General features: G+C 42.3%; 1 protein-coding gene across 1 annotated transcript; it reads left to right on the top strand.

Annotated features, from left to right (window-relative positions):
- Positions 1 to 9,714: 9,714 nt before the first annotated feature.
- On the top strand, positions 9,715 to 17,019 carry LOC123992422 (galaxin-like). The gene is made up of 5 exons (XM_046293563.1): positions 9,715 to 9,814; positions 10,574 to 10,803; positions 15,455 to 15,783; positions 16,009 to 16,065; positions 16,225 to 17,019. Exons 1-5 carry the CDS (start codon positions 9,761 to 9,763, stop codon positions 16,548 to 16,550), a joined length of 996 nt encoding a protein of 331 aa, XP_046149519.1. The 5' UTR covers positions 9,715 to 9,760; the 3' UTR covers positions 16,551 to 17,019.
- The last annotated feature ends 6,923 nt before the right edge of the window (positions 17,020 to 23,942 follow it).

Here is a 23,942-nt window from a genome sequence, read left to right as displayed (position 1 = left end):
GCTCAGGCAGTAGGAAGCTCTCTCATCCATTTATATGTAGATGATACAGTCTTATGCTCAGCAGGCCCCTCCCCAGATTTTGTGTTAAACACTCTACAACAAAGCTTTCTTAGTGTCCAACAATCTCTCTGCCCTTAACCTTGCTCTGAACACCTCCAAAACAAAGGTCATGTGGTTTGGTAAGAAGAATGCCCCTCTCCCCACAGGTGTGATTACTACCTCTGAGGGTTTAGAGCTTGAGGTACCTCATACAAGTACTTGGGAGTATGGCTAGATGGTACGCTGTCCTTCTCTCAGCACATATCAAAGCTGCAGGCTAAAGTTAAATCTAGAATTGGTTTCCTCTATCGTAATCACTCCTCTTTTACCCCAGCTATCGATGGTAGCCTTGTGCCAAACGAATCCTGATTCAGATGACCAACCTACCCATGCTAGACTATGGAGTAATTTATAGATCAGCAGGTAAGGGTGCTCTCGAGCGGCTAGATGTTCTTTACCATTCGGCCATCAGATTTGCCACCAATGCTCCTCATAGGGCACATCACTGCACTCTATACTCTTCTGTATACCGGTCATCTCTATATACCCGTCGCAAGACCCACTGGTTGTTGCTTATTTATAAAACCTTCTTAGGCCTCACTCCCCCCTTCTGCGATATCTTCTGCAGCCATCATCCTCCACAAACAACACCCATTCTGCCAGTCACATTCTGTTAAAAGTCCACACATCCCTGGGTCGCTCTTCTTTTCAGTTCGCTGCAGCGAAGACTCAATCATGGACACTCTTACTGACAGTTGTGGCTGCTTTGCATGATGTATTCCTGTCTCTACCTTCTTGCCCCTTGTGCTGTTGTCTGTGCCCAACAATGTTTGTACTCTGTTTTGTGCTGCTACCATGTTGTGCTGCTGCCATGTTGTGTTGCTACCATGCTGTGTTGTCATGTGTTGCTGCCATGCTATGTTGTCATCTTAGGTCTCTCTTTATGTAGTGTTGTGTTGTCTCTCTTGTCATGATCTTGTTTCTCTTGTTTTATTAAATTCATTTTTAATCCCAGACCCCATCCCCGCAGGAGGCCTTTTGCCTTTTGGTAGGCTGTCATTGTAAATAATAATTTGTTCTTAACTATCTTGCCAAGTTTTTTTTTTAAAGTTCAATAAAATAAAAAATAAGAAGTAGTGATAACTATTTAAAAAGATATGACTTTAGTTTCACTTGGCCGCTCTCTAAAGTGTTTCTTGTAAAATCTCTAGTCATGTAATAATTATACTGTGCAACTTAAGGTTACGGGCTAAAATCTCCAGAATGGTTGGCTGAACAAAAATGGAAAATGAAACAAATAATTAGTTGAATTTTTCCCATGTATGATTCTTTTATTACCAGACCATTACCCATGCATGAATCAGCACCATATTGTCCCTGAAACATCCCTTTATATGAAACTTTGCTGTAATCTCGTGGAAATTTCCTCTATTTACCAAATCATGGGAGCAAACCACACACACAAGTCAGAGTTAGTTATCAAAGTCCATCTTTAATTATATGAGCTCTATCACAATCCTGTGACTCTCAGGTAATTCAGTGTCTCTCAGTGAATTCTCTGAGAGCCCCCTTACAATGCAACTGAGATCCTTTAATAGCAAAGAACACACATAGTCAGACAGCATAGACATAATAAATCATTCAGCTTTGTCTCCTTACTCAAACCCCAGAACCATAAACCAATCCTCCCTATCAACAAATTGTCATTTAGATACAACCAATTCTAAATACAACCAATCCTGGACAAGCTCACGGAGAGGAGAGTGAGGCTGTAGGTTAATATAAAAGGGAGCATGAGAATGATTCCAGACACTGCCACCCTCTTTTCCCCACTAGAAAAAGGTAGGGAGTAAAAGATATGTTTACACATGATGACACTTTGACCTCTCCCCTCTCCGTGGCCCATGCAACTTAGTCTTGACATAGAACAGATAACTGCAACCTCGCCACAGTATTATACAAAAATACCATTCTGATGAGAAGTAACTTACACACATTTGATGAATATAAAACATCTTACATATGTTACCAACAAATTCTGAGTCTTCCACGACAAGTGTTGGATTTGCGTGTCCCTTTATTACCATAGAAGAAAAAAGGAATCTCCGCAACTCTGGTATGGTCCCAGGGTGATTTAATCATCGGGTCATACACCACTGTGAAACGCACCTACTTAAATAATCTACGAGCAGTGGCGGTCGGTGCCATTTAAATTGAGGGAGGATGATACTTTTTAAGAGCTTCGTCTTAATTCTATTGGAGCATATTAGATTACTGTCATTCATATTCCATTCACCCAGCTCAATGTACCATCGATAGGTTTAGGCTACTGCATGATACTCAAACTTTCCTTGTACCCATCTTGAGGTTGCTACAACCTGGCCTATGAAATAAAATGTACATAGGTGGACAGGTCAAGAGAATTTTGAGTAATCAAGGTGACTTGATTATGCTTGTTTCTGTTTAAGAAATGTTTTTCAACAGAATCGGCGGAATGAATACACCCCTGATCACATGCAAACAGTTCACTTTCATAACAGCCAGATAAAAACACTTTGCGCAACTATCTACTGTATGCGCTCTCCTCCTCCCACCTTTTCTTCGCTTGTGGACTTCACTACACAACACATCAGCTGTCTATGACCAGGCAAAAAAAAATTGAAGCCAAACCTTCATGTCAGGACCACTAACCGCTATACACAGCCTACATCGTTGTCACGTCATAGTCACCTAGAACTAATGCGTTACTAAACCGGCTACAATCATACAGTACAGTCAGAAAGCAGTTTAGCAGTTACACCAGCATGCCTTGGTGGCAATAAAATAATAAAATCAAAAGCTTACCTTGACTTGGAGTTCCAGTGTTAGATAGCCATAGCTAGCTAACATAGCACCCCTCTCTGTTCTAGCTGGGTGTTCGAGTAGGCTAAACTAGCTAGCTGCATTTTTTTTTAAATACAACCAAATCTCTCTCTCTCTTGCTTCTCCTTAATTTTGGAAGAAATTAATTTGCTCAAAACTGTTCAACTATAGTCTTTCTCTCTCTTTGAGTCAACTAATCACCACATGTTATGCACTGCAGTGCTAGCTAGCTGTAGCTTAGGCTTTCAGTACTAGATTAATTCTCTGAACCTTTGATTGGGTGGACAACATGTCAGTTCATGCTGGAAGAGTTCTGATATGTTGGAGGACGTCCTCCAGAGGTTGTCATAATTACTGTGTAAGTTTATGGGAGGGTGTGAGAACCATGAGTCTCCTAGGTTTTGTATTGTAGTCAATGTACCCAGAGGAGAACAGAAGCTAATTGTCCTCCGGCTAAACCATGGTGCCAACCTACAGAGTGCTGTTGAGGCAACTGTAGACCTTCAGTGTATTTTAATCAATTATTTGTTGATGTGAATATATTTAGTATAGGTTTACCTAAAAATGCTAACTTTTTTTAAATGTTTCACTATTTAGATGATTATTAAATTAATTGAGGATGGTCCTCCCCTTCCTACTCTGAGGAGACTCTACTGCTCTACAGGCATAAACATTCGGTCAATTTTACATTTACATTTTAGTCATTTAGCAGACGCTCTTATACAGAGTGACTTACAGTTAGTGCATTCATCTTAAAAACTTTTTCAGGCTAGGATCCTTTTTTCTGAATTTCCGTCTGACTGACGTGCCCAAAGTAAACTGCCTTTAAGTCAGGCCCAGAAGCCAGGATATGCATATAATAGAAAACACTTTGAAGATTGTAGAAATGTTAAAATAATGTATGAGACTATAACACAATAGATATGGTAGGAGAAAATCCAAAGAAAAACCTACCCGGAAATTATTTTATTGTGAAAGCCCATGCTCTTACAATGGAAGTTATAGGGTCATATCCAAATCCAGCAACCAGATTTCAATTCCTATGGCTTCCACTAGATGTCAACAGTCTTTGTTCAAGGGTTCAGGCTTCTTTCTTCCCAAACGATGAAGAATTTTGAGTTTTAGTACTGGGAGTCAGAGTTGGAAATCAGTCTGTGAACTCACGACGAAGAGGACTCGTACCTGCTAATTTTGCTTTCCTATTGAACATACTTCTTTCCGAATGAAATATTATAGTTTAATTACATTTTAAGGTACCTGAGGATTAGATATTTTGACTTGTTCTAACAAAGTTTAGTGGTAGCTTTTTGGATTCCTTTCTCTGCATGCTGAACGAGTGGATTACTCAAATCGATGGCGCCAACTAAATGGGCATTTTGGGATATAAAGAAGGATTTTATCTAACAAAACGACCATACATGTTGTAGCTGGGACCCTTTGGATTACAAATCAGAGGAATATTTTCAAATAGTAAGTGAATATTTCATCGCTATTTGTGATTTTTATGAAGCCTTTGCCGGTAGAAAAATATGTTGATGTGGGGCACCGTCCTCAAACAATCGCATGGCATGCTTTGCTGTAAAGCCTATTGTAAATCAGACAATGCAGTTAGATGAACAAGAATTTAAGCTTTTAACCAATATATACAGTGGTGAGATCAAGTATTTTATTACAATGCCGAGTTTATATGATTTTTAAGTAATTAATTTGCATTTTATTGCATGATATAAGTATTTGATACATCAGAAAAGCAGAACTTAATATTTGGGATAGAAACCTTTGTTTGCAATTACAGAGATCATAAGTTGCCTGTAGTTCTTGACCAGGTTTGCACACACTGCAAGCAGGGATTTTGGCCCACTCCTCCATACAGACCTTCTCCAGATCCTTCAGGTTTTGGGGCTGTCGCTGGGCAATACGGACTTTCAGCTCCCTCCAAAGATTTTCTATTGGGTTCAGGTCTGGAGACTGGATAGGCCACTCCAGGACCTTGAGATGCTTCTTTCGGAGCCACTCCTTAGTTGCCCTGGCTGTGTGGTTTGGGTCGTTGTCATGCTGATGACCCAGCCACGACCCATCTTCAATGCTCTTACTGAGGGAAGGAGGTTGTTGGCCAAGATCTCGCGATATATGGCCCCATCCATCCTCCCCTCAATACGGTGCAGTCGTCCTGTCCCCTTTGTAGAAAAGCATCCCCAAAGAATTATGTTTCCACCTCCATGCTTCACGGTTGGGATGATGTTCTTGGGGTTGTACTCATCCTTCTTCTTCCTCCAAACACGGCGAGTGGAGTTTAGACCAAAAAGCTCTATTTTTGTCTCATCAGACCACATGACCTTCTCCCATTACTCCTCTGGATCATCCAGATAGTCATTAGCAAACTTCAGACGGGCCTGGACATGCGCTGGCTTGAGCAGGGGGACCTTGCATGCGCTGCAGGATTTTAATCCATCACGGCGTAGTGTGTTACTAATGGTTTTCTTTGAGACTGTGGTCCCAGCTCTCTTCAGGTCATTGACCAGGTCCTGCCGTGTAGTTCTGGGCTGATCCCTCACCTTCCTCATGATCATTGATGCCCCACGAGGTGAGATCTTGCATGGGGCCCCAGCCCGAGGGTGATTGACCGTCATCTTGAACTTCTTCCATTTTCTAATAATTGCGCCAACAGTTGTTGCCTTCTCACCAAGCTGCTTGCCTATTGTCCTGTAGCCCATCCCAGCCTTGTGCAGGTCTACAATTTTATCCCTGATGTCCTTACACAGCTCTCTGGTCTTGGCCATTGTGGAGAGGTTGGAGTCTGTTTGATTGAGTGTGTGGACAGGTGTCTTTTATACAGGTAACGAGTTCAAACAGGTGCAGTTAATACAGGTAATGAGTGGAGAACAGGAGGGATTCTTAAAGAAAAACTAACAGGTCTGTGAGAGCCGGAATTCTTACTGGTTGGTAGGTGTTCAAATACTTATGTCATGCAATAAAATGCTAATTAATTACTTAAAAATCATACAATGTGATTTTCTGGATTTTTTTTTTAGATTCCGTCTCTCACAGTTGAATTTACCTATGATAAAAAGTACAGACCTCTACATGCTTTGTAAGTAGGAAACCTGCAAAATTGGCAGTGTATCAAATACTTGTTCTCCCCACTGTATGTACCTAAATGTTTAATATCCATTAATTTTATGATTATTTATTTTAATTGCGTGCCCTCTAATTTCACCAGTTCCAGCATTGGGGTGCTAGGACAGAGGAGAACTTGGACTGGCCTGAGCGGGAGATGCTCTCCCGTAGGATTGGGAGGCTCAAGAGACCAGAGGTGGCAGAGCAGAGTCCTCAGGTTGGGGTGTAAGGTTTGAGCATAGCCTGAAGGTAGGGAGGGGCAGTCCCTCTTGCTGTTCCGTAGGCAAGCACCATGGTATTTTAGTGGATGCGAGTGTGCGGCGGACCGGGTTGACATGGGAGAACCTGGGAAGGTTGAAAACCAGGCGGGCTGCAGCATTCTGGATAAGTTGCAGTGGTTTGATGGCACAAGCAGGGAGCCCAGCCAACAGTGAGTTGCAGTAGTCCAGATGGGAGATGACAAGTGCCTGGATTAGGAGCAGTGCCGCTCCCTGTGTGAGGTGGGGTCTTACTCTACGGATGTTGTAAAGCATGAACCTACAGGAGTGAGTCTTTGCAGAAAACGACAGGGTCACACAAAGTTCTTTGCACTCTGGCAGGGCGACACTGGAGTTGTCAACCATGATGGAGATGTCTTTGAGCAGACAGGCCTTCTTGTCGAGGTTGAGCTTTAGGTGGTGGGCTGACATCCAAGCTGAGATATCTGCCTGGCACGCAGAGACATGTGTCGCCACCTTGGTGTCAAAAGGGATGAAGGAGAAAAGTAGTTGTCACCCGCCAAGTAATGATAAGAGAGACCAGTGAGGATATGACAGAGCTGAGTGACTTGGTGTATAGAGAGAAGAGCAGAGGACCTAGAACCGAGCCCTGGGGGACACCAGGATAAAAGATGACAGGATAAAAGAGAGTTAGTGCGAGAGCGAAGATTGTCAATACCCCACCAAGGTGGCCTAGAGGCTCTGAGCTTCTTTTTAGAACCATGCCCTATAGACTCTCGGGCCTAGCTCCTCATGTATCAGATACCTAGCAAAGTTGGTACTCACAAATAGCAGTTTTATGTATAGAAGTAACTTTTTTCTACCAATATAGGAACTGCTATGGGGAGTACGATGGCCCCCAATTATGCCAATCTTTATGGGACTTATAGAACACGATTGCATGAGCAAAATCCCTTTCTATTGAAGATCAAACTATATCGACGTTATATAAATTATGTATTGATATTATTTAATGGGAGTCTTGAGATGTTACATGAGTTTCTTAATAAGTAAAATGATCATCTTCGTTTCACCACGTACTTTGATTACTCTAGTGTCAGTTTCCTTGACATTCAGATCACCAAAGAAAATGACACTCCTCACCGATCTATACAGCAAGCCCACAGAACGAAACACGCTTCTAAGATGTGGTAGTTTCCACCCTAATCCTCCCAAAGAAAAGCCTCCCGATCAGTCAGTTAAAACATGTCTGTAGAATCTGTAACATTGACAATTTCCGTTTGGAGTCCTTTTGGATACATTCCCTCAACACTCTGTCTCCAAGAGGCCCAAACAAGAAAGTAGACATAACCTTTTCTATAAAATGTGTCATGCTCACAGGGGGCTGCCCTTTCAAAACATTCTCCCTGTAATTCTATCAACTTTTTTTCAAAATGATTGACGCATTTGTCTCACCTGTTTTTTATCTATTGCACACGTACAGTGCATTCAGAAAGTATTCAGACGCCTTCGCCTTTTCCACATTTTGTTACATTACAGCCTTATTCCTCAGCAATCTACACACAATACCCCATAATGACGAAGCAAAAACTGAAATATCACATTTACATAATTATTCAGACCCTTTACTCAGTACTTTCTTGAAGAACCTTTGGCAGCAATTACAGCCTAGGGTCTTCTTGGGTATGATACTACAAGCTTGGCACACCTGTATTTGGGAAGTTTCTCCCATTCTTTTCTGCAGATCCTCTCAAGCTCTGTCAGGTTGGCTGGGGATCGTTGCTGCACAGCTCTTTTCAAGTCTCTCAAGAGATTTTGTCTCGAGGCCACTACTGCGTTGTCTTGGCTGTATACTTAGGTTTGTTGTCCTGTTTGAAGGTGAACCTTCACCCCAGTCTGTGGTCCTGAGTGCGGTGGACCTCCTTTTCATCAAGGATCTTTCTGTACATTGCTCTGTTCAACTTTCCCTCGATCCTGACGAGTCTCCCAGTCCCTGCCGGTGAAAAACATCCCCACACAGCATAATGCTGCCACCAACATGCTTCATCGTAGGGATGGTATAGGCCAGGTGATGAGAGGTGCCTGGTTTCATCCAGACGTGACACTTGGCATTCACGCCAGAGTTCAAATCTTGGTTTCATCAGACCAGAGAATCTTGTTTCTCGTGGAGAGTCCTTTAGGTGCCATTTACTGAGGAGTGGCTTCCGTCTGGCCACTGTACCATAAAGGCCTGATTGGTGGAGTACTGCAGAGATGGTTGTCCTTCTGGAAGGTTCTCACATCTTCACAGTGGAATTCTGGAGCTCTATCAGAGTGACCATTGGGTCAATTGAATATACCACAGGTACGACTCCAATCAAGTTGTAGAAACATCTCAAGGATGATCAATGGGACCAAGATGCACATGAGCTCAATTTCAGGTATCATAGCAAAGGGTATGAATATTTAAGTAAATAAGGTATTTGTTTTTAATTTTTAATAAGGCTGTAACGTAGCAAAAAGCCAAGGAGTCTGAATACTTTCCGAATGGACTATATATTAGCCTGGTTGACATGGATTTATTTACCATTCTTAATTTGATTTGAAAAAAATACTATCGTATACTATGGTATAAATACTATAGTGTTCACTGTTATGTTTTTGCTGACTTTACTGTAGTATTTACAGATAACTATAGTATATATAATGTAGTAAAATAACTGTAGTGTATATACTATAGTAATTAATGTAGTGTTTTTGCAGACTGTACTCTACTGTAGTATTTAATGTAGTGTTTCTGCGGACTGTACTATACTGTAGTATTCCTGTACTGCTTTTGCATTACTTTAGTATTTACTATAGTGTTTTTATTTTATTGTATTTGACATAGAAGTGGAGGCTTTCTCCTTGAGGAAACCTACTGAAGAAATGCTAAAAGAGCACATTTTCCATAAGGCAGGACTGTGCAGTGGATAGTTCAGTGATTCTGCTCTTTTCTATAACCTGTAAGGAACACAATATGGTCTATACTTGGCATGGTGGTTTGTCACTTATGGGTGGCCCAAATTGTGATATGGGGGAGGGGAATGGGCAGAGTATATATGAACATAGAATACTGTAGTATTTACTATAGTTTAATAAAAATGGGGTGGGGGGGGGTGGACTGTAGTGTTTGTGAGGACATTACTGTTTGTGAGGACATTAGGACATTACCCAATTTGTAAGTCGCTCTGGATAAGAGCGTCTGCTAAATGACTTAAATGTAATGTAAATGTACTGTATTTTTTACAGTAGTGTTTTTTTCCAGATAACACTATTGTTTACTGTAGTATTCTATATTACAACGTTGTATTGTAAATACTACACATGATTGAGGGATACTATAGTAGTATACTGCAGTTTACTATATCATTTTCTAGTAATTTCTGTAGTGTTCTATGGTAAGCTAGTAATTTTTCCATGTGGGTCACCTCCATCACTATCACTGTACTCCATCCTTCCCATCTCTCTAACCAGGTGTTAGCTGTGTCTGTTACAATCCAGACATGAACATCTGCTGTGCCGGGAAACTGTCCAGAAGGGTGTTTGGGAAAAACCTGGTAAGTCCATTAGCCCATAGATCTTAGGCCTATAGCTAAAGCTTAGTTCACTGAACCTCCTCCGCTATGTAAAAAATGTGTCCTCATCTCAGTCAAATTGAAGTAAAACAGCTAAATCCTCCATCCGCTTGCTGAGGAGTTGTTGGTCAAGCAATAAAGACAAAAGCTGTACAGTACAGGGATGTATTTAAAAAAAAGTCTAAATATCTGAAGACGAGCCTGAAACTATACATTGTCCACAGACCCATTTACAGTCCTGTCAGAATGTTCATACAAGTCCCCAGTGGGAAGTGGGTGTTCTATACTCAAGGACAATATATTAGACTGGTGCTTGATCTAAAAGTCTATTAGGGAGAAAATCTGCCCCATGTTTTGCTAGTAACTATTAATATTTCTATTGGTGATTGCTTTACTTGGGCTATATGCTGTACTATGTCATTTCCATCTGCATTGTTAGTTCTGTAAGTCCCAACCCACAACCAGTTAGTGTCTCCTCGTCTGTGTGAGCGTTAGTCAGACAATGGATAACGATAGTTCTCATTGGGTCTCTTTTATCGCTTCACACTCTGTTGGTAGAGGATGTGTTAACTGGTAAGAAAGTTAGACTCTTTTCTAGCATGTGGACTTTCTTTTGAGATTGTGTGAATTTGCATGCTACCGTTTGTGAGTGTATGAAGTTGTCTGTATGTGTGTCTGTTATACATGCTGTGTGTTTGTGTGTGTGTTGTTACCCTGCTGACTGGTGTGTCTCTCTCCCAGTGCTGTGGTACAACTCCGTATGGTGTAGAGGACCGAGGGGTGCTGTGCTGTAACCAGACCTTGCACCATGAGGTGGAGGATGGGTACCAGTGCTCCCCAGGTGGTCACTTGTATCTGCCATCCCGTGACATGGTGTGTGGCTCACGCGTTCATCTCAACGATCCAGGCAAACACTGCTGTGAGGAGGAGACATACTACCCTCAGTATGAAATCTGCTGCAACGGACACAAGTGAGTAGCTCTGGAAGGCTGTAAATTGTAGGAAGTTTATCCCGAAGACGTGGGGTTATCACTGTCCGCAAGAGCAGTTCAGAGTGCCTTAGGGCAGAACTAAGGCGCTAAGAACAGCTTTGATCTCATTGTCACTAACACCTTGTTTCAGCAGAAGAACAAATATAAAACACTATGGATGCACCCACGCTCCAAACACTGGCACCGGATCGACTACTGCATAGTGAGACGTTCTGACATTATTGACGTCCTGCTGACACGTGCCATGAGGGGTGCAGAATGCTGGACAGATCACCGTATGATACTGCCTTAACTCCAGGTGAAAATACGCGCCTGCAGAAGTACAGTAAGAGGCATCTGCACTGTACCCAGCTTGTGAAAGTTCCGTAGCTCTCTCTCTGAAATGCTGAGGGAAACTGAGCCTCTTCTGAGTGCAGAGGCCCACTCCACTGGCTACAGAGGTAGGAAACATCAAGACTGATTTGATGAGAACTCGGACACCATCGCAAACATTACTGGACAATATCCACAAAGCGCACAGGGCTCCTCTAAACAGCCCCACATCTGCTACCCTCTGCCAGCAATGGTGTGCATCACGCAAGGCCGTGCAAACAACCTTGGATGCTCTGCAGAACGAATGGCGGACGAATAAGGCACAGGAAATACACATTTATGCAGACGAAAACTACATGCAATTCAGCTAAAGCTACCCCTGGCTCTAGAAGTCGCTCCATCACCACCCTGAAAACAGCTGATGGTCTCTCTCTTGAAGGACCAAAACCAGATCCTGATCAGGTGGGCTGACCACTTTGAAGCACTACTCAATCAGCGCTGTCCTACAGACCACTCCATCCTGGAAGAACTGCCTGTCCGTCTACCCATTCAAGACCATAACCATCCACCATCCAGAAGGGATATCCCTTCTGGCTGTTGCCTGCAAGGTCCTGGCCAAGGTGATGCTGCCAGAGTCACAATGCGGCTTCAGAAAGAAGAGGAGTACGTTTACATGATATTCACGACACAGCAACTCCAGGAGAAGTGACGTGAACAACAACAGGACCTGTTCATGGCCTTTGTCAACCTCTCCAAGGCCTTTGACACTGTAAGCAGGGAACTACTATGGGGCGTTCTAATCAAATTTGTCTGTCCAGAGTCAGTGCCCTTTGGAGTAAGCAAGCATCAGCTGCCTTCTGGAAACTCAGACACAAGGTCTTCCAAAAAACAGGGATCTCCACCTCCACACCAAAGTCGCTGTCTATCAAGCCATCTGCATCACCACACTTCTTTAGAGCTGTAACGCCTGGGTCACTTACAGTTGCCACAACAAGCAGCTTGAACGATTCCACATAAGATGCCTGCAGCAATCCTATGAATCACCTGGTGCAACCGTGTGGCGCATACAGAAATACTTGCTAAGACCAACTGCAAGAGTATGGAGGCCATGGTCACCCAGCACCAACTGTGCTGGCTTGGGCATGTCATTAGAATGTCTCAGGAGTGCTTGCCATGGAAGATCCTGTATGGCCAGCTACATCTTGGTCGGCGTTCTGCAGGGGGGCAGACGAAGCGCTACAAGGACCAGCTGAAAACGCTGCTGAAGAAGTGCAACATCAAACCCACAGACCTGGTGGACGCCGATGCCGACCGTTCCACCTGGCGGCAGCTCTGCCAGAGAGGAGCACAAAGAAGACAGCAAAAACTGCTCAGGAGACGTGCAACCATGCCTGCCTCCTCCAACACCCGCTGCATAGGCCCCACCTGCAATAAAGTTTGTGTATCTCAGATTGGACTCTACAGTCACCAAATAATTCACCGTTAACCAGCGGATACGATGGACTAACGTTCCGCGTTTGTACTATAATTAACTGCAGAAACTATTTCCCCACCCACTGTGTGAGACTGGGTGTGCATCTTTGTGTGCTTGTGTGTGAGAGACATTGATGGATTTAATTGTGATTCAAAAGAACATTCCCACTGTTCCGCTCCCTCAGGATGTGGAACAATTCTGTGGGCGGCCAAATGGATGCGCCATGTCATACAGACTACTGTACGTTAGCCTCCCAGACATGGTTCAACAGGGCGTCTACTGCTGCAGCCAAAAGGTCCCCAACTGTTCTGCACTTCACTTCCCTTGTTCCAGTCACGAGGCGTTCAGACAGTTAGACAGCCAGACATCTCTTAAGACATGTTGTGTCTGCTTTTTGGTCTCTAAGAAAGGGGTCAGACAATGGGTAGTTGTTTTTTGTACTTCGCCCTGTTGTGTGTCTGACTCTAGGAGGAAACTGGTTGACTCTTGTTTGGCATTTGAGGAATGTTACTAATGTTTGTTCCAAGTAAATGTTGTTAATTATTGACTGAAGTGTATATTTGGAATACAGAAAAGTGTACCATGTATGAGGGCATACCGGACACAGATGGGAATTACTTTTTAAAAAACACTTGAGGGGCCTCCCGGGTGGCACACTGGTTAAGGGAGCTGTACTGCAGCGCCAGCTGTGCCACCAGAGACTCTGGGTTCGCGCCCAGGTTCTGTCGTAACCGGCCGCGACCGGGAGGTCCATGGGGCGACGCACAATTAGCCTAGCGTCGTCCGGGTTAGGGAGGGTTTGGTAGGGAAATCCTTGTCTCATCGCGCACCAGTGACTCCTGTGGCGGGCCGGGCGCAGTGCGCGCTAACCAAGGTTGGATGCACGGTGTTTCCTCCGACACATTGGTGCGGCTGGCTTCCGGGTTAAATGGCGCTGTGTTAAGAAGCAGTGCGGCTTGGTTGGGTTGTGTATCGGAGGACGCATGACTTTCAACCTTCGTCTCTCCCGAGCCCGTACGGGAGTTGTAGCGATGAGACAAGATAATTGGATACCACGAAATTGGGGAGAAAAAGAGGTAAAATTCAACAAAAAAACAACAAAACAAAAAAAACACTTGAATCTACTTAAGTACCAGTCAAAGGTTTGGACATACCTACTCATTCCAAGGTTTTCAATTATTTTTACTATTTTCTACATTGTAGAATAAGACATCAAAACTATGAAATAACACATGGAATCATGTAGTAACAAAAAAGTGTTAAACACATCAAAATATGTTATATTTGAGATTCTTCAAAGTAGCCACCCTTTGCCTTGATGACAGCTTTGCACACTCTTGGCATTCTCTCAACCTTCATGGTCTGATCGGGCCTGTGGTCTCTTAAGATCCCATGTCACTTATCGTAAGAATAGGGGTGTTAACCCCGGTGTCCTGGCTAAATTCCCAATCTGGCCTTCATAACATCATGGCCACCTAATCATCCCCAGTTTATAATTGGCATTCATCCCCCCTCCTTTCCCCTCCCTGTAACTATTCCCCAGGTCATTGCTGTAAATGAGAATGTGATCTCAGTCAACTTACCTGGTAAAATAAGGGTAAAATAAATGTTTCAATAAATGGTTGAATTGCTGCAAGGAAACCACTACTAAAGGACACCAATAAGAAGAAGATACTTGCTTGGGCTTGTGGAAATCTGTCCTTTGGTCTGATGAGTCCATATTTTATATATTTGGTTCCAACCACCTTGTCTTTGTGAAACGCAGAGTAGGTGAACGGATGATCTCTGCATGTGTGGTTCCTACTGTGAAGCATGGAGGTGTGATGGTGTGTGTAGGGGAGGGCTGTGCTGGTGACACTGTCAGTGATTTATTTAAAATTCAAGGCACACTTAACCAGCATGGCAACCACAACATTCTGTGGCGATAAGCCGTCCCATCTGGTTTGTGCTTGGTGGGACGATCATTTGTATTTCAACAGGACAATAACCCAACACACCTCCAGGCTGTGTAAGGGCTATCTGACCAAGAAGGAGAGTGATGGAGTGCTGCATCAGATGACCTGGCCTCCACAATCACCTGAACTCAACCCAATTGAGATTTTGGGATGAGTTGGACCGCAGATTGAAGGAAAAGCAGCCAACAAGTGCTCAACATATGTAGAAACTCCAAGACTGTTGGAAAAGCATTCCAGGTAAAGCTGGTTGAGAGAATGCCAAGCGTGTGCAAAGCTGGCATTAAGGCAAAGGGTGGCTACTTTCCATTCCTGTGGCGGTCCTCATGAGAGATATATTTTGATTTGTTTAACACTTTTTTTGGTTACTACATGATTCCATATGTGTTATTTCATAGTTTTCATGTCTTCACTATTGTTCTACAATGTAGAAAACATTAAAAATAAAGAAAAACCCTGGAATGAGTAGGTGTGTCCAAACTTTTGGCTGGTACTGCATGTTTTTACACTCTTCAGCAGCTTCACAAGCTGATCTAAAGTCTGTGGAAACGTGGTCGAACACATAATTAACAAACAATGCTCCAATGTTAAAGGCTCAAACTGTGGGTCACGACCTCCTAGTTAGGTCCTCAGGAAGTTGCATGGCAGTCTGAATTAATACCGATGCCATTACTTAATACTTTGGCCATGAAACAAGCAATCAATGGGCTAAAACGAATCATTCTTATTGCTGCTAGACTCTCCAGATTGCATTTCCTTGAGTGCTATATTCATCAAAGTATAATGGGTAAAATCCATGAAATGATAAATAATCTGAACAATATGGCTCTGAGTTCACCCAACACGACAGCTCTCTTTCTATCGGGAGGTCAAATGTTTTCTCTCTGCACAGACACAACAGGTTGGGAAACATGTCCTGCTGTGGAGGGAAGGTGTACAACCCCAGCAGCAGCCAGATGAAGTGCTGTGCAGGGACTCTGTACGACCTGCAGGTTCAGGGCAGACTCTCAGGTGAGGCCCAGTGCTGTGGGAGTGTCCTGATGGAGGCCGGCTCCACCCAGACCTGCTGTTCTGCCCCAGGGCTAGACCTGCTCTACCCTACCCAGCCAGGGTTCACCTGCTGTGGGCACCGCTATCCCAATGCCTCCCTGTGGTCTTGCTGCGCCGGGGTCCTGCACCCAAGGCCTGAACCACACAACACCACCAAGAACGTGATTCCAGGTCAGTGGGAACAGGATACAATCGATCTGTGATTTATGCCACAGCTTGAGTTGCGTCTGTTTATCTCTGAAAGGTCTCTGAAAGACCAACCTACAAGTCAGACAAGTGATATGAATATTGAATTCTATATCTAGTTAATATAAGATAAAGAAGGAGTCTTCTGATGTGTCTCTGCCTGGAGTCTGTCTCTGTCCATTTGATTAGACTGTTGTTCATTATCCTCAGGACCCAGGCTTCTACCACTGGGGGATCTGAAGACTGAAGTCCTGTGTCACAGCAGAGGTAAGACCTCCAGTTTAAAGCACAAGATGACAGGAAACATTACTCACTACTTTGATCTTTAGTAAGAACAGTGGGAAGCCCTTGAATCTACTCTCATTTTGACACTGATGTACATTGGCTTCACAATGCTGATCTGAAAGTGTGTGTGTGTTTGTCCAGGTCTGCTGGGGACAGTGGAGAGTGTGTCCGTGAAGATGAACAAGCGGTCCATCGGGATGGTAAACGCCTTGTCTTTGCTTGCCTCGCATGGCCATTTCAAAGCCATGGCTTCCCCTCACTACCTCACATTACCCGACCACTGCAGCTCCCCTGAACTGGTGCCGGGCAACACTTACATCTGGGTGAAAAATCCTTTCTCCGACACCATAAGTTTAATCTCTGATCTCAGCGATCATTCCTCCCCTCTTCATTCCATCCTTTCCAGGTGCTCAACCTTTATCCAGCCTAGAAGAAAGAGAAGGCGAACCATCTCAACAGAAAATTAATTATGGGTTTTGACATAGACTATTGTACAGAAATCTGTTATCTGACGATAAGCTTAAAACTAGCATCTTTATGATCTCTAGTGAGCCATATCTCAGGATAAGTCATATTTTGTCTGTCTGGGTAGTGGTTTTCTGTAATATTATCACAAAAGACTGACTACATGTTTTGTTGCAATCTGTAATTGGTGCATCCATATTTTTGGACTTCTAAATTAATTATATCTACATATTGTTTATTAAAAAATAAATAATTTGTCTCATGGGCTTAGTTCAAATGTCGTACATCGTCAGAACCCAAAATAGGCTTGTTTTACTATGTAAACAATGTATACTGAACAAAAATATAAACAACCATTTCAAATATGTTACATTGCATCAGTTAATTACATTCAATTATTTCGATCTTTCGTTAGGGCTTCACAATACAGGGAATACAGATATGCATCTGTTGGTCACAGATACCGTCATAAAAAAGTTAGGGGCGTGGATCAGAAAAGCAGTCAGTATCTGGTGTGACCACCATTTACCTCATACAGTATGACACATCTCCTTTGCATAGAGTTGATCAGGCTGTTGATTGTGGCCTGTGGAAAGTTGTCCCACTCCTCTCGAATGGCTGTGCAAAGTTGCTGGATAGTGTCCGGAACTGGAGCACGCTGTCGTACATCTCGATCCAGAGCATCCTACATGTGCTCAATGGGTGACATGTCTGGTGAGTATGCAGGCCATGAAACTACTGGGACATTTTCAGCTTCCTGGGGAATTGTGTACAGATCCTTACAACATGGGGCCGTGCTGCCTTATTATGCTGAAACATGTGATGGGGCCGGATGAATAGCATGACAATGGGCCTCAGGATTTCTTCACGGTATCTCTGTGCATTCAAATTACCATCGATAAAATGCAATTGCATTTGTTGTCCGTAGCTTATGCCTGCCCATACCATAACAATACTGCCACCATGGGGCACTCTGTTCACAACGTTGACATTAGCAAACTACTCGCCCATATGGCGCCATACACGTGGTCTGTCAATGTGAGGCTGGTTGGACTTACTGTGAAACTCTCTAAAATGATGTTTGTAGGCAGCTTAAGGTAGAGAGATGAACATTCAATTATCTGGCAACAGCTCTGGTGGACATCCCTGCAGTCAGCATGCCAATTCCACGCTCCATCAAAACTTGAAACATCTCTGGCATTGTGTTGTGTGACAACTGCACATTTTAGAGTGGCCTTTTATTGTCCCCAGCACAAAGTGCACCTGTGTAATGATAATGCTGTTTAATCAGCTTCTTACTATGCCACACCTGTCAGGTGGATGGACTATCTGGCAAAAGAGATATGCTCACTAATGGGGATTTAGGGATGTAGTCCCATGTAGCTCAGTGCAAGGGTTGTGGGCTGAGCAGGTACATAAAAAAATATTAACGCACTCTCTACTGTAAATTACTGAAATGTGAATGTAAACACATTTGTTTAAAACAATTGAACAAAATATGCTTTTTGTGCGTATAGAACATTTCTGGGATCTTTTATTTCAGCTCCCGGAACATGGGATCAACACTTTACAGGTTGTGTTTTAATGGTGCTAGGTTAATGAAAATGTTTTGTCTTAATTAGAGTACCACAGAGATTTACACAGTTATCAAATAATCAAAGCTTGAGGATTAGTTGAATATTTGAATCAGCTGTGAAGTGCAAGGGCAAATATCAAAATGTGCACCCCTTGGGGTCCCCAGTGTTTGGGAAACACTGCTTTATGTTATCCCTCATACATTGTGTACAAAACATTGAAAACCTGCTCTTTCTATGATAGATTGACTAGGTAAACCCAGGTGATGTCATTTTTAAAATCATTTTCAATCAGCATAGATGAAGGGGAAGGGACATGTCTCGTGTCTGAGCCATTGAATTGAAACTCCACTTTGGCCCTATACCGACATTTTGCTTGTTTGATTGCCTTCTGGAGGGAATAACTACACTTTTTATACTCTGCCATATTCCCTGACATCTTTCCATGGTTGAGTGCTGTGCTTCCCGCTTTCAGTTTTGCGTGAATGCCGCCATCTATCCACAGTTTTTGGTTAGGGTATAATAACTTGACCAAGAAACTGAAGTTGAAATTGTGTTTCTATCTTGCTTTTCAAAGTTAGTCAGAAAAATTATTGTTCAAGGCACTTTTTTTATATCAGTGCTGGATTATGGTACTATTGTCTATATGCCCCAGCAAGTACCTTAAACTCTGGACACAGTGTATCATGGTGCTTTAAGATGTATTTCAAACGCTAGATCACTTACCCATCACTGTGATTTGTATGCTATGGTGCAATGGAACTCTCTCTCCACCAGGAGGCTAAAGCTCTGGTACACTTTTGTGTACGAAGCGTTTGTATCGCTGTTCTTTACTGACCAGATCAGTCACTCAATATAGTCTTCATTCACAATCGCTGCTGTCCTTGTCTGTTCCTAAGGCTAGAACTGAAATTGGGAAAACATATTTTCCCCATAAATGCCCCGTCATCTTTGAACATGCTTCAGAAGATTTTGAAGTTAAGGTGTTTAGTGCCCTTGTCTGTTTTGAAGACTCTGATCGACAACACAGTTTGTGAAAAATGCAGTTGTTTCTAATCTTCAATTGTAATCTTTAACTTGTGACACTTTGTCTTTTGTGTGTATTCCTTATTTTTCTGTGTTTTATGGACACCTTGCCATTTCCCTGTTTTGCCTTCTTGCAAGGTCGCCCTCACAAATAGGTTTTTAGCCTCAATGGGTTTGACCTGTTTAAGTAAAGGTTAAATAAAAAAAATATTACTTGTTTTGTAAATGCATCAGTTGTTCTGCGCTCTGGCACACTCAAACGAGACTGCTCTGAAATCAAAGTAACTTAGATAGCTAGATAGCAAGAGATATGCTAACTGTATAACAGTCATTCAAGATCTTGTTAGCTAAACAAATGACACGTGCATCTCTAGCTGTGTGTAGCCACCGAAAATGATATGAGGGGAAAAAGTCAAGTCACTCACCCACTCCTCCAATGGCATGACATGTCATCCTCCTAGCTAGCTAACGTTAAGCTCCGTGTTTTTAGCTTTCTACATAAATAGATACGCTGGTCTATTAGCCACGTTATGATTGACTTGTGATTATTGCCCTTGCTAGTTTGTATTGACATTCCCAGCCTTAGTTACATTTGTCCAGATTATTGAGTCACTGAAACTGAAACAGTTCATCCCGAATGAAGGCAGAAAACAATGTACCAGGCCAGCTGTGATTTACAACGCGATAGCAATATTTTTTGAACTACCAAGAAATGTATTGGTGAATTATATTAATAATGCATTGAACTGCATCCATCTATTCTGCCAACTGTTGGATTCGAAATGTTGAACATTGAGATATTAAAGACATGATAGATCAGACGCATAGTATATTAAGGAGTGAGATCTGTAAAAAGACAGAGTGGCTGTGGAATGTGCTGGGTGGACGGGAGGAGGTCAAAGGATTGCTATAGGGGAGGCAGATGGATATCTGTGGACTAGGCGAAGGAGGGGTTGAGGTCAGGAGGTGAGGTCAGATCCCCTGAAGGGAGTAATAAAGGTTTTACTACCCTCTTCCTGTTGCACCATAAGATGTAAGGATTGGAGAGAAGGAGGAGTGTCTTAAGTGAGATATATATATATCAGTGATGGAGAGAAATGGTTGGATGTCTGAATTACAGCTGTACAGACCCTTTGGGCAGAATTAAACTTGGTTAAAACTTCTCTAGAGTCTGTGAGTTATTTATTCTGAAAAATAAGAACCTAACACAACAATGCCTTAATGTACATCATGGAACATTGAGTCAAATATATAACCTATTTTTAAAACCTTTTTTAAAGTTGGTTTTGTAGCATAAACTTGGAATTTGATATTTTTTTACTGATATTATGATTGTCTGTTTGTTTTATGCCTGCAAAGTATTTCAAATGCTGTCAGTTCCTCTTTAAACTGCAGGTTACTTTGTGTGCTAAACGTGAAATATTTTTTGCAATTGTAAGTAATAGTTGTACATTTCGATATGGGAAATGCTTAATGGTAGTGTTTTTGTATTCTTATGATTGGGCCCTACTGGAATGTTATGTCAGAGTTTATGGACTGCTTATCCTTTAACATCATGCTGTGTGTGACTACTGTCTTTCCATCGGCCCTACGCAGTGGTGTAGTGGTGTCTGGAGAAGTGTATACTCTAATTTATACTCAATACTCAAATGACCCACCCAGCTAAGGAAACCCTGTGTGAAAAATCCTGTTTTCCTATGGGGGTTTTAATGAGTTTTCCTATAGATTTTTCAGATTTTCACACTCAAAATCACACTTACATATTTTTTGTTGATGGTCTAAGTCCACAACAATGCTTAAACCATTTTAATCTGATTGGGTGGGCCTGAGGGCCTAGTTCCCCAGTGGTTGGGCCTCTGTCCACCCAGGCCCATCCATGTCTACGCCCCTGATGCAAACTGCGAATGGTGGCAATGTCGCATTAATGCAATTACACAAAAGACAAAACGTACGGGGCAGCAGATTGTCAAAAATAAAATGCCAAGTTATCCAAACAGGTTGTTGCATGGAAGCCTTTAGTCTCCATAACTTCTAAGCACACGCATAATTGACACTGCCGGACTGCACACGAGACCTTGTTTTCTATGCTTGTTTTCACTTAATACTTTGGGATACTGGTGCATGTAGTCAGAATGGCCCTTTTTTTCGTGTAGGCAACAGTAGGCCTACACAATTTTATTCATAACGCATTTTGTGGAGCCTACATTACACCATTTTCTTCATAATGCATTTAATACAAGGCTACAATTGTTTGTGTACATTACACCATTTCATTCTTAATGCATTTTATACAAGGCTATGTCAAATTTTCTGAGGGTTGCCAGACTGAAGCCATTCGGCTATGGGTTTCACAGCCCTATAATAGTGATACTGACAAGGCTCAGGAGAAGACCCACATGCAGGCAGTTTCAAAGTAACATAAGTTTATTACAAAAGCAGGGGGGCAGGCAAACGACAAATCACTTTGTTGTCTTGACTTTGTTGTCCTTAAGCCATTTGCCACAACTTTGGAAGTATGCTTGGGGTCATTGTCCATTTGGAAGACCCATTTGCGACCAAGCTTTAACTTCCTGACTGATGTCTTGAAATGTTGGTTCAATATATCTACATAATTCTACTCCCTCATGATTCCATCTATTTTGTGAAGTGCACCAGACCCTCCTGCAGCAAAGCACCCTGTAACGGCGTTCTTCGTTTGTCGAAAGGGAGTCGGACCGAAATGCAGCGTGGTTGTTACTCATGTTTTTTAAGGAAGCAATCGCGATACATGAAATAACTTATACAAAACAACAAAACGGAACGTGAAACCTAATACAGCCTATCTGGTGAACACTACACAGAGACAGGAACAATCAACCACGAAATACAAAGTGAAACCCAGGCTACCTAAATACGGTTCCCCATCAGAGACAACAAGAATCACCTGACTCTGATTGAGAACCGCCTCAGGCAGCCAAGCCTATACTAGACACACCCCTAATCAACCACAATCCCAATGCCTACAAAAAACCCAATACGACAATACAATAACCCCATGTCACACCCTGGCCTGAACAAATAATTAAAGAAAACACAAAATACTAAGACCAAGGCGTGACACACCCCCACTACATGATTCTGTCACCCCTGTGCTTCACAGCTGGGATGGTGTTCTTCGGCTCGCAAGCCTCCTCCTTTTCCCTCCAAACATAACGATGGTCATTATGGCCTAACAGTTCTATTTTTGTTTCATCACACCAGAGGACATTTCTCCAAAAAGTATGATCTTTGTCCCCATGTGCAGTTGCAAACTGTAGTCTGTCTTTTTTATGGCGGTTTTGGAGCAGTGGCTTCTTTCTTCCTTGCTGAGCGGCATTTCGGGTTATATTGATATATGACTTGTTTTACTGTGGATATAGATACGTTTGTACCTGTTTCCTCCAGCATATTCACAAGGTCCTTTGCTGTTGTTCTGGGATTGATTTGCACTTTTCGCACCAAAGTACGTTCATCTCTAGGAGACAGAACGCGTCTCCTTCCTGAGCGGTATGACGGCTGCGTGGTCCCATGGTGTTTATACTTGCATACAATTGTTTTTACAGATGAATGTGGTACCTTCAGGCGTTTGGAAATTGCTCCCATGGATTAACCAGACTTGTGGAGGTCTACAATTTTTTTCTGAGGTCTTGGCTGATTTCTTTTGATTTTCCCATGTCAAGCAATGAGGCACTGAGTTTGAAGGTAGGCCTTGAAATACATCCACAGGTACACCCCCAATTGACTCACATTATGTCAATTAGCCTATCAGAAAATTCAAAAGCCTGACATCATTTTCTATAATTTTCCAAGCTGTTTAAAGGCACAGTCAATTTAGTGTTCCAGTGTGTCTGACCCACCGGAATTGTGATACAGTGAATTATGAGTGAAATAATCTGTCTATAAACAATTGTTGGAAAAATTACTTGTCATGCACAAAGTAGATGTCCTGACAGAATTGCCAAAACTATAGTTTGTTAACAAGAACTTTGTGTAGTGGTTGAAAAATGAGTTTTAATGACTCCAACCTAAGTGTATGTAAACTTCCAACTTCAACTGTATGTTCCAATTTATTGTGCAGTGGATTATAAAAATAACTATGCCTATGGATGTGTAGCCAACTAGCCGATCTGTGTATGGACCCAAACATTTGGTATACATATTAGTTTAGAACCTAGCTATGATCCTCAGCTATCATAGCCAGTTGTATCAACTTCAAAACACTCTAAATGACATTAATGAAGCCTATGGATTGAGTAGAATATAATATTTTTTTGTACCAAGGATGCAAGTCGTATATACATGTAGTTATTACCAAGCATGAGATCCCCACATTGTAGCCTGTACATTTAATATGTTCACTGATCATGTACTCTGCCTTGGCAAATAAAGGTGCAGTTCAGGAATGAATGTCTTTTGGATCATTATCCAGTCATATCCAATACCAAGAGTATTAAATTCCAGTCTTTGAATGACACTGTGTCTGCATGTATGTATTACAATTATACACTTCAACAGTGTTTACCAATCTAGGTCCTGGGGCATCAATGGTTACACATTGTAACTAATAGACTAGAAACAGGATTTAACTAGTTAAATGCTGATTTGTAATTCATATATAATTCATACAGAAATATAATTTAAGAAACAGTACACTACACTTCCTATGCATCATGTAAATACTCTAAAACCGGTTCATCTCGATATCTAATGCCCTTCATCTGCATTGATCTGATGAACACAGGATAGGTGTAGTATTTCATCAAATGAGAGACTTAA

The sequence above is a fragment of the Oncorhynchus gorbuscha genome, linkage group LG13 (genome assembly GCF_021184085.1).
Source record: "Oncorhynchus gorbuscha isolate QuinsamMale2020 ecotype Even-year linkage group LG13, OgorEven_v1.0, whole genome shotgun sequence".
Classification (NCBI taxonomy): Eukaryota; Metazoa; Chordata; class Actinopteri; order Salmoniformes; family Salmonidae; genus Oncorhynchus; species Oncorhynchus gorbuscha.
Note: the sequence above shows the minus strand (reverse complement) of the source record. Positions and strands in the feature narration are given on the sequence as shown.

Bases quoted from the DNA above. Each gene is read 5' to 3' on its own strand.
- LOC123992422 (XM_046293563.1), top strand. From the start codon at position 9,761: ATGAACATCTGCTGTGCCGGGAAACTGTCCAGAAGGGTGTTTGGGAAA. The intron at 15,784-16,008 runs GTCAGTGGGAAC...CATTATCCTCAG, and splicing joins CACCAAGAACGTGATTCCAG to GACCCAGGCTTCTACCACTG. The intron at 16,066-16,224 runs GTAAGACCTCCA...GTGTTTGTCCAG, and splicing joins AGTCCTGTGTCACAGCAGAG to GTCTGCTGGGGACAGTGGAG.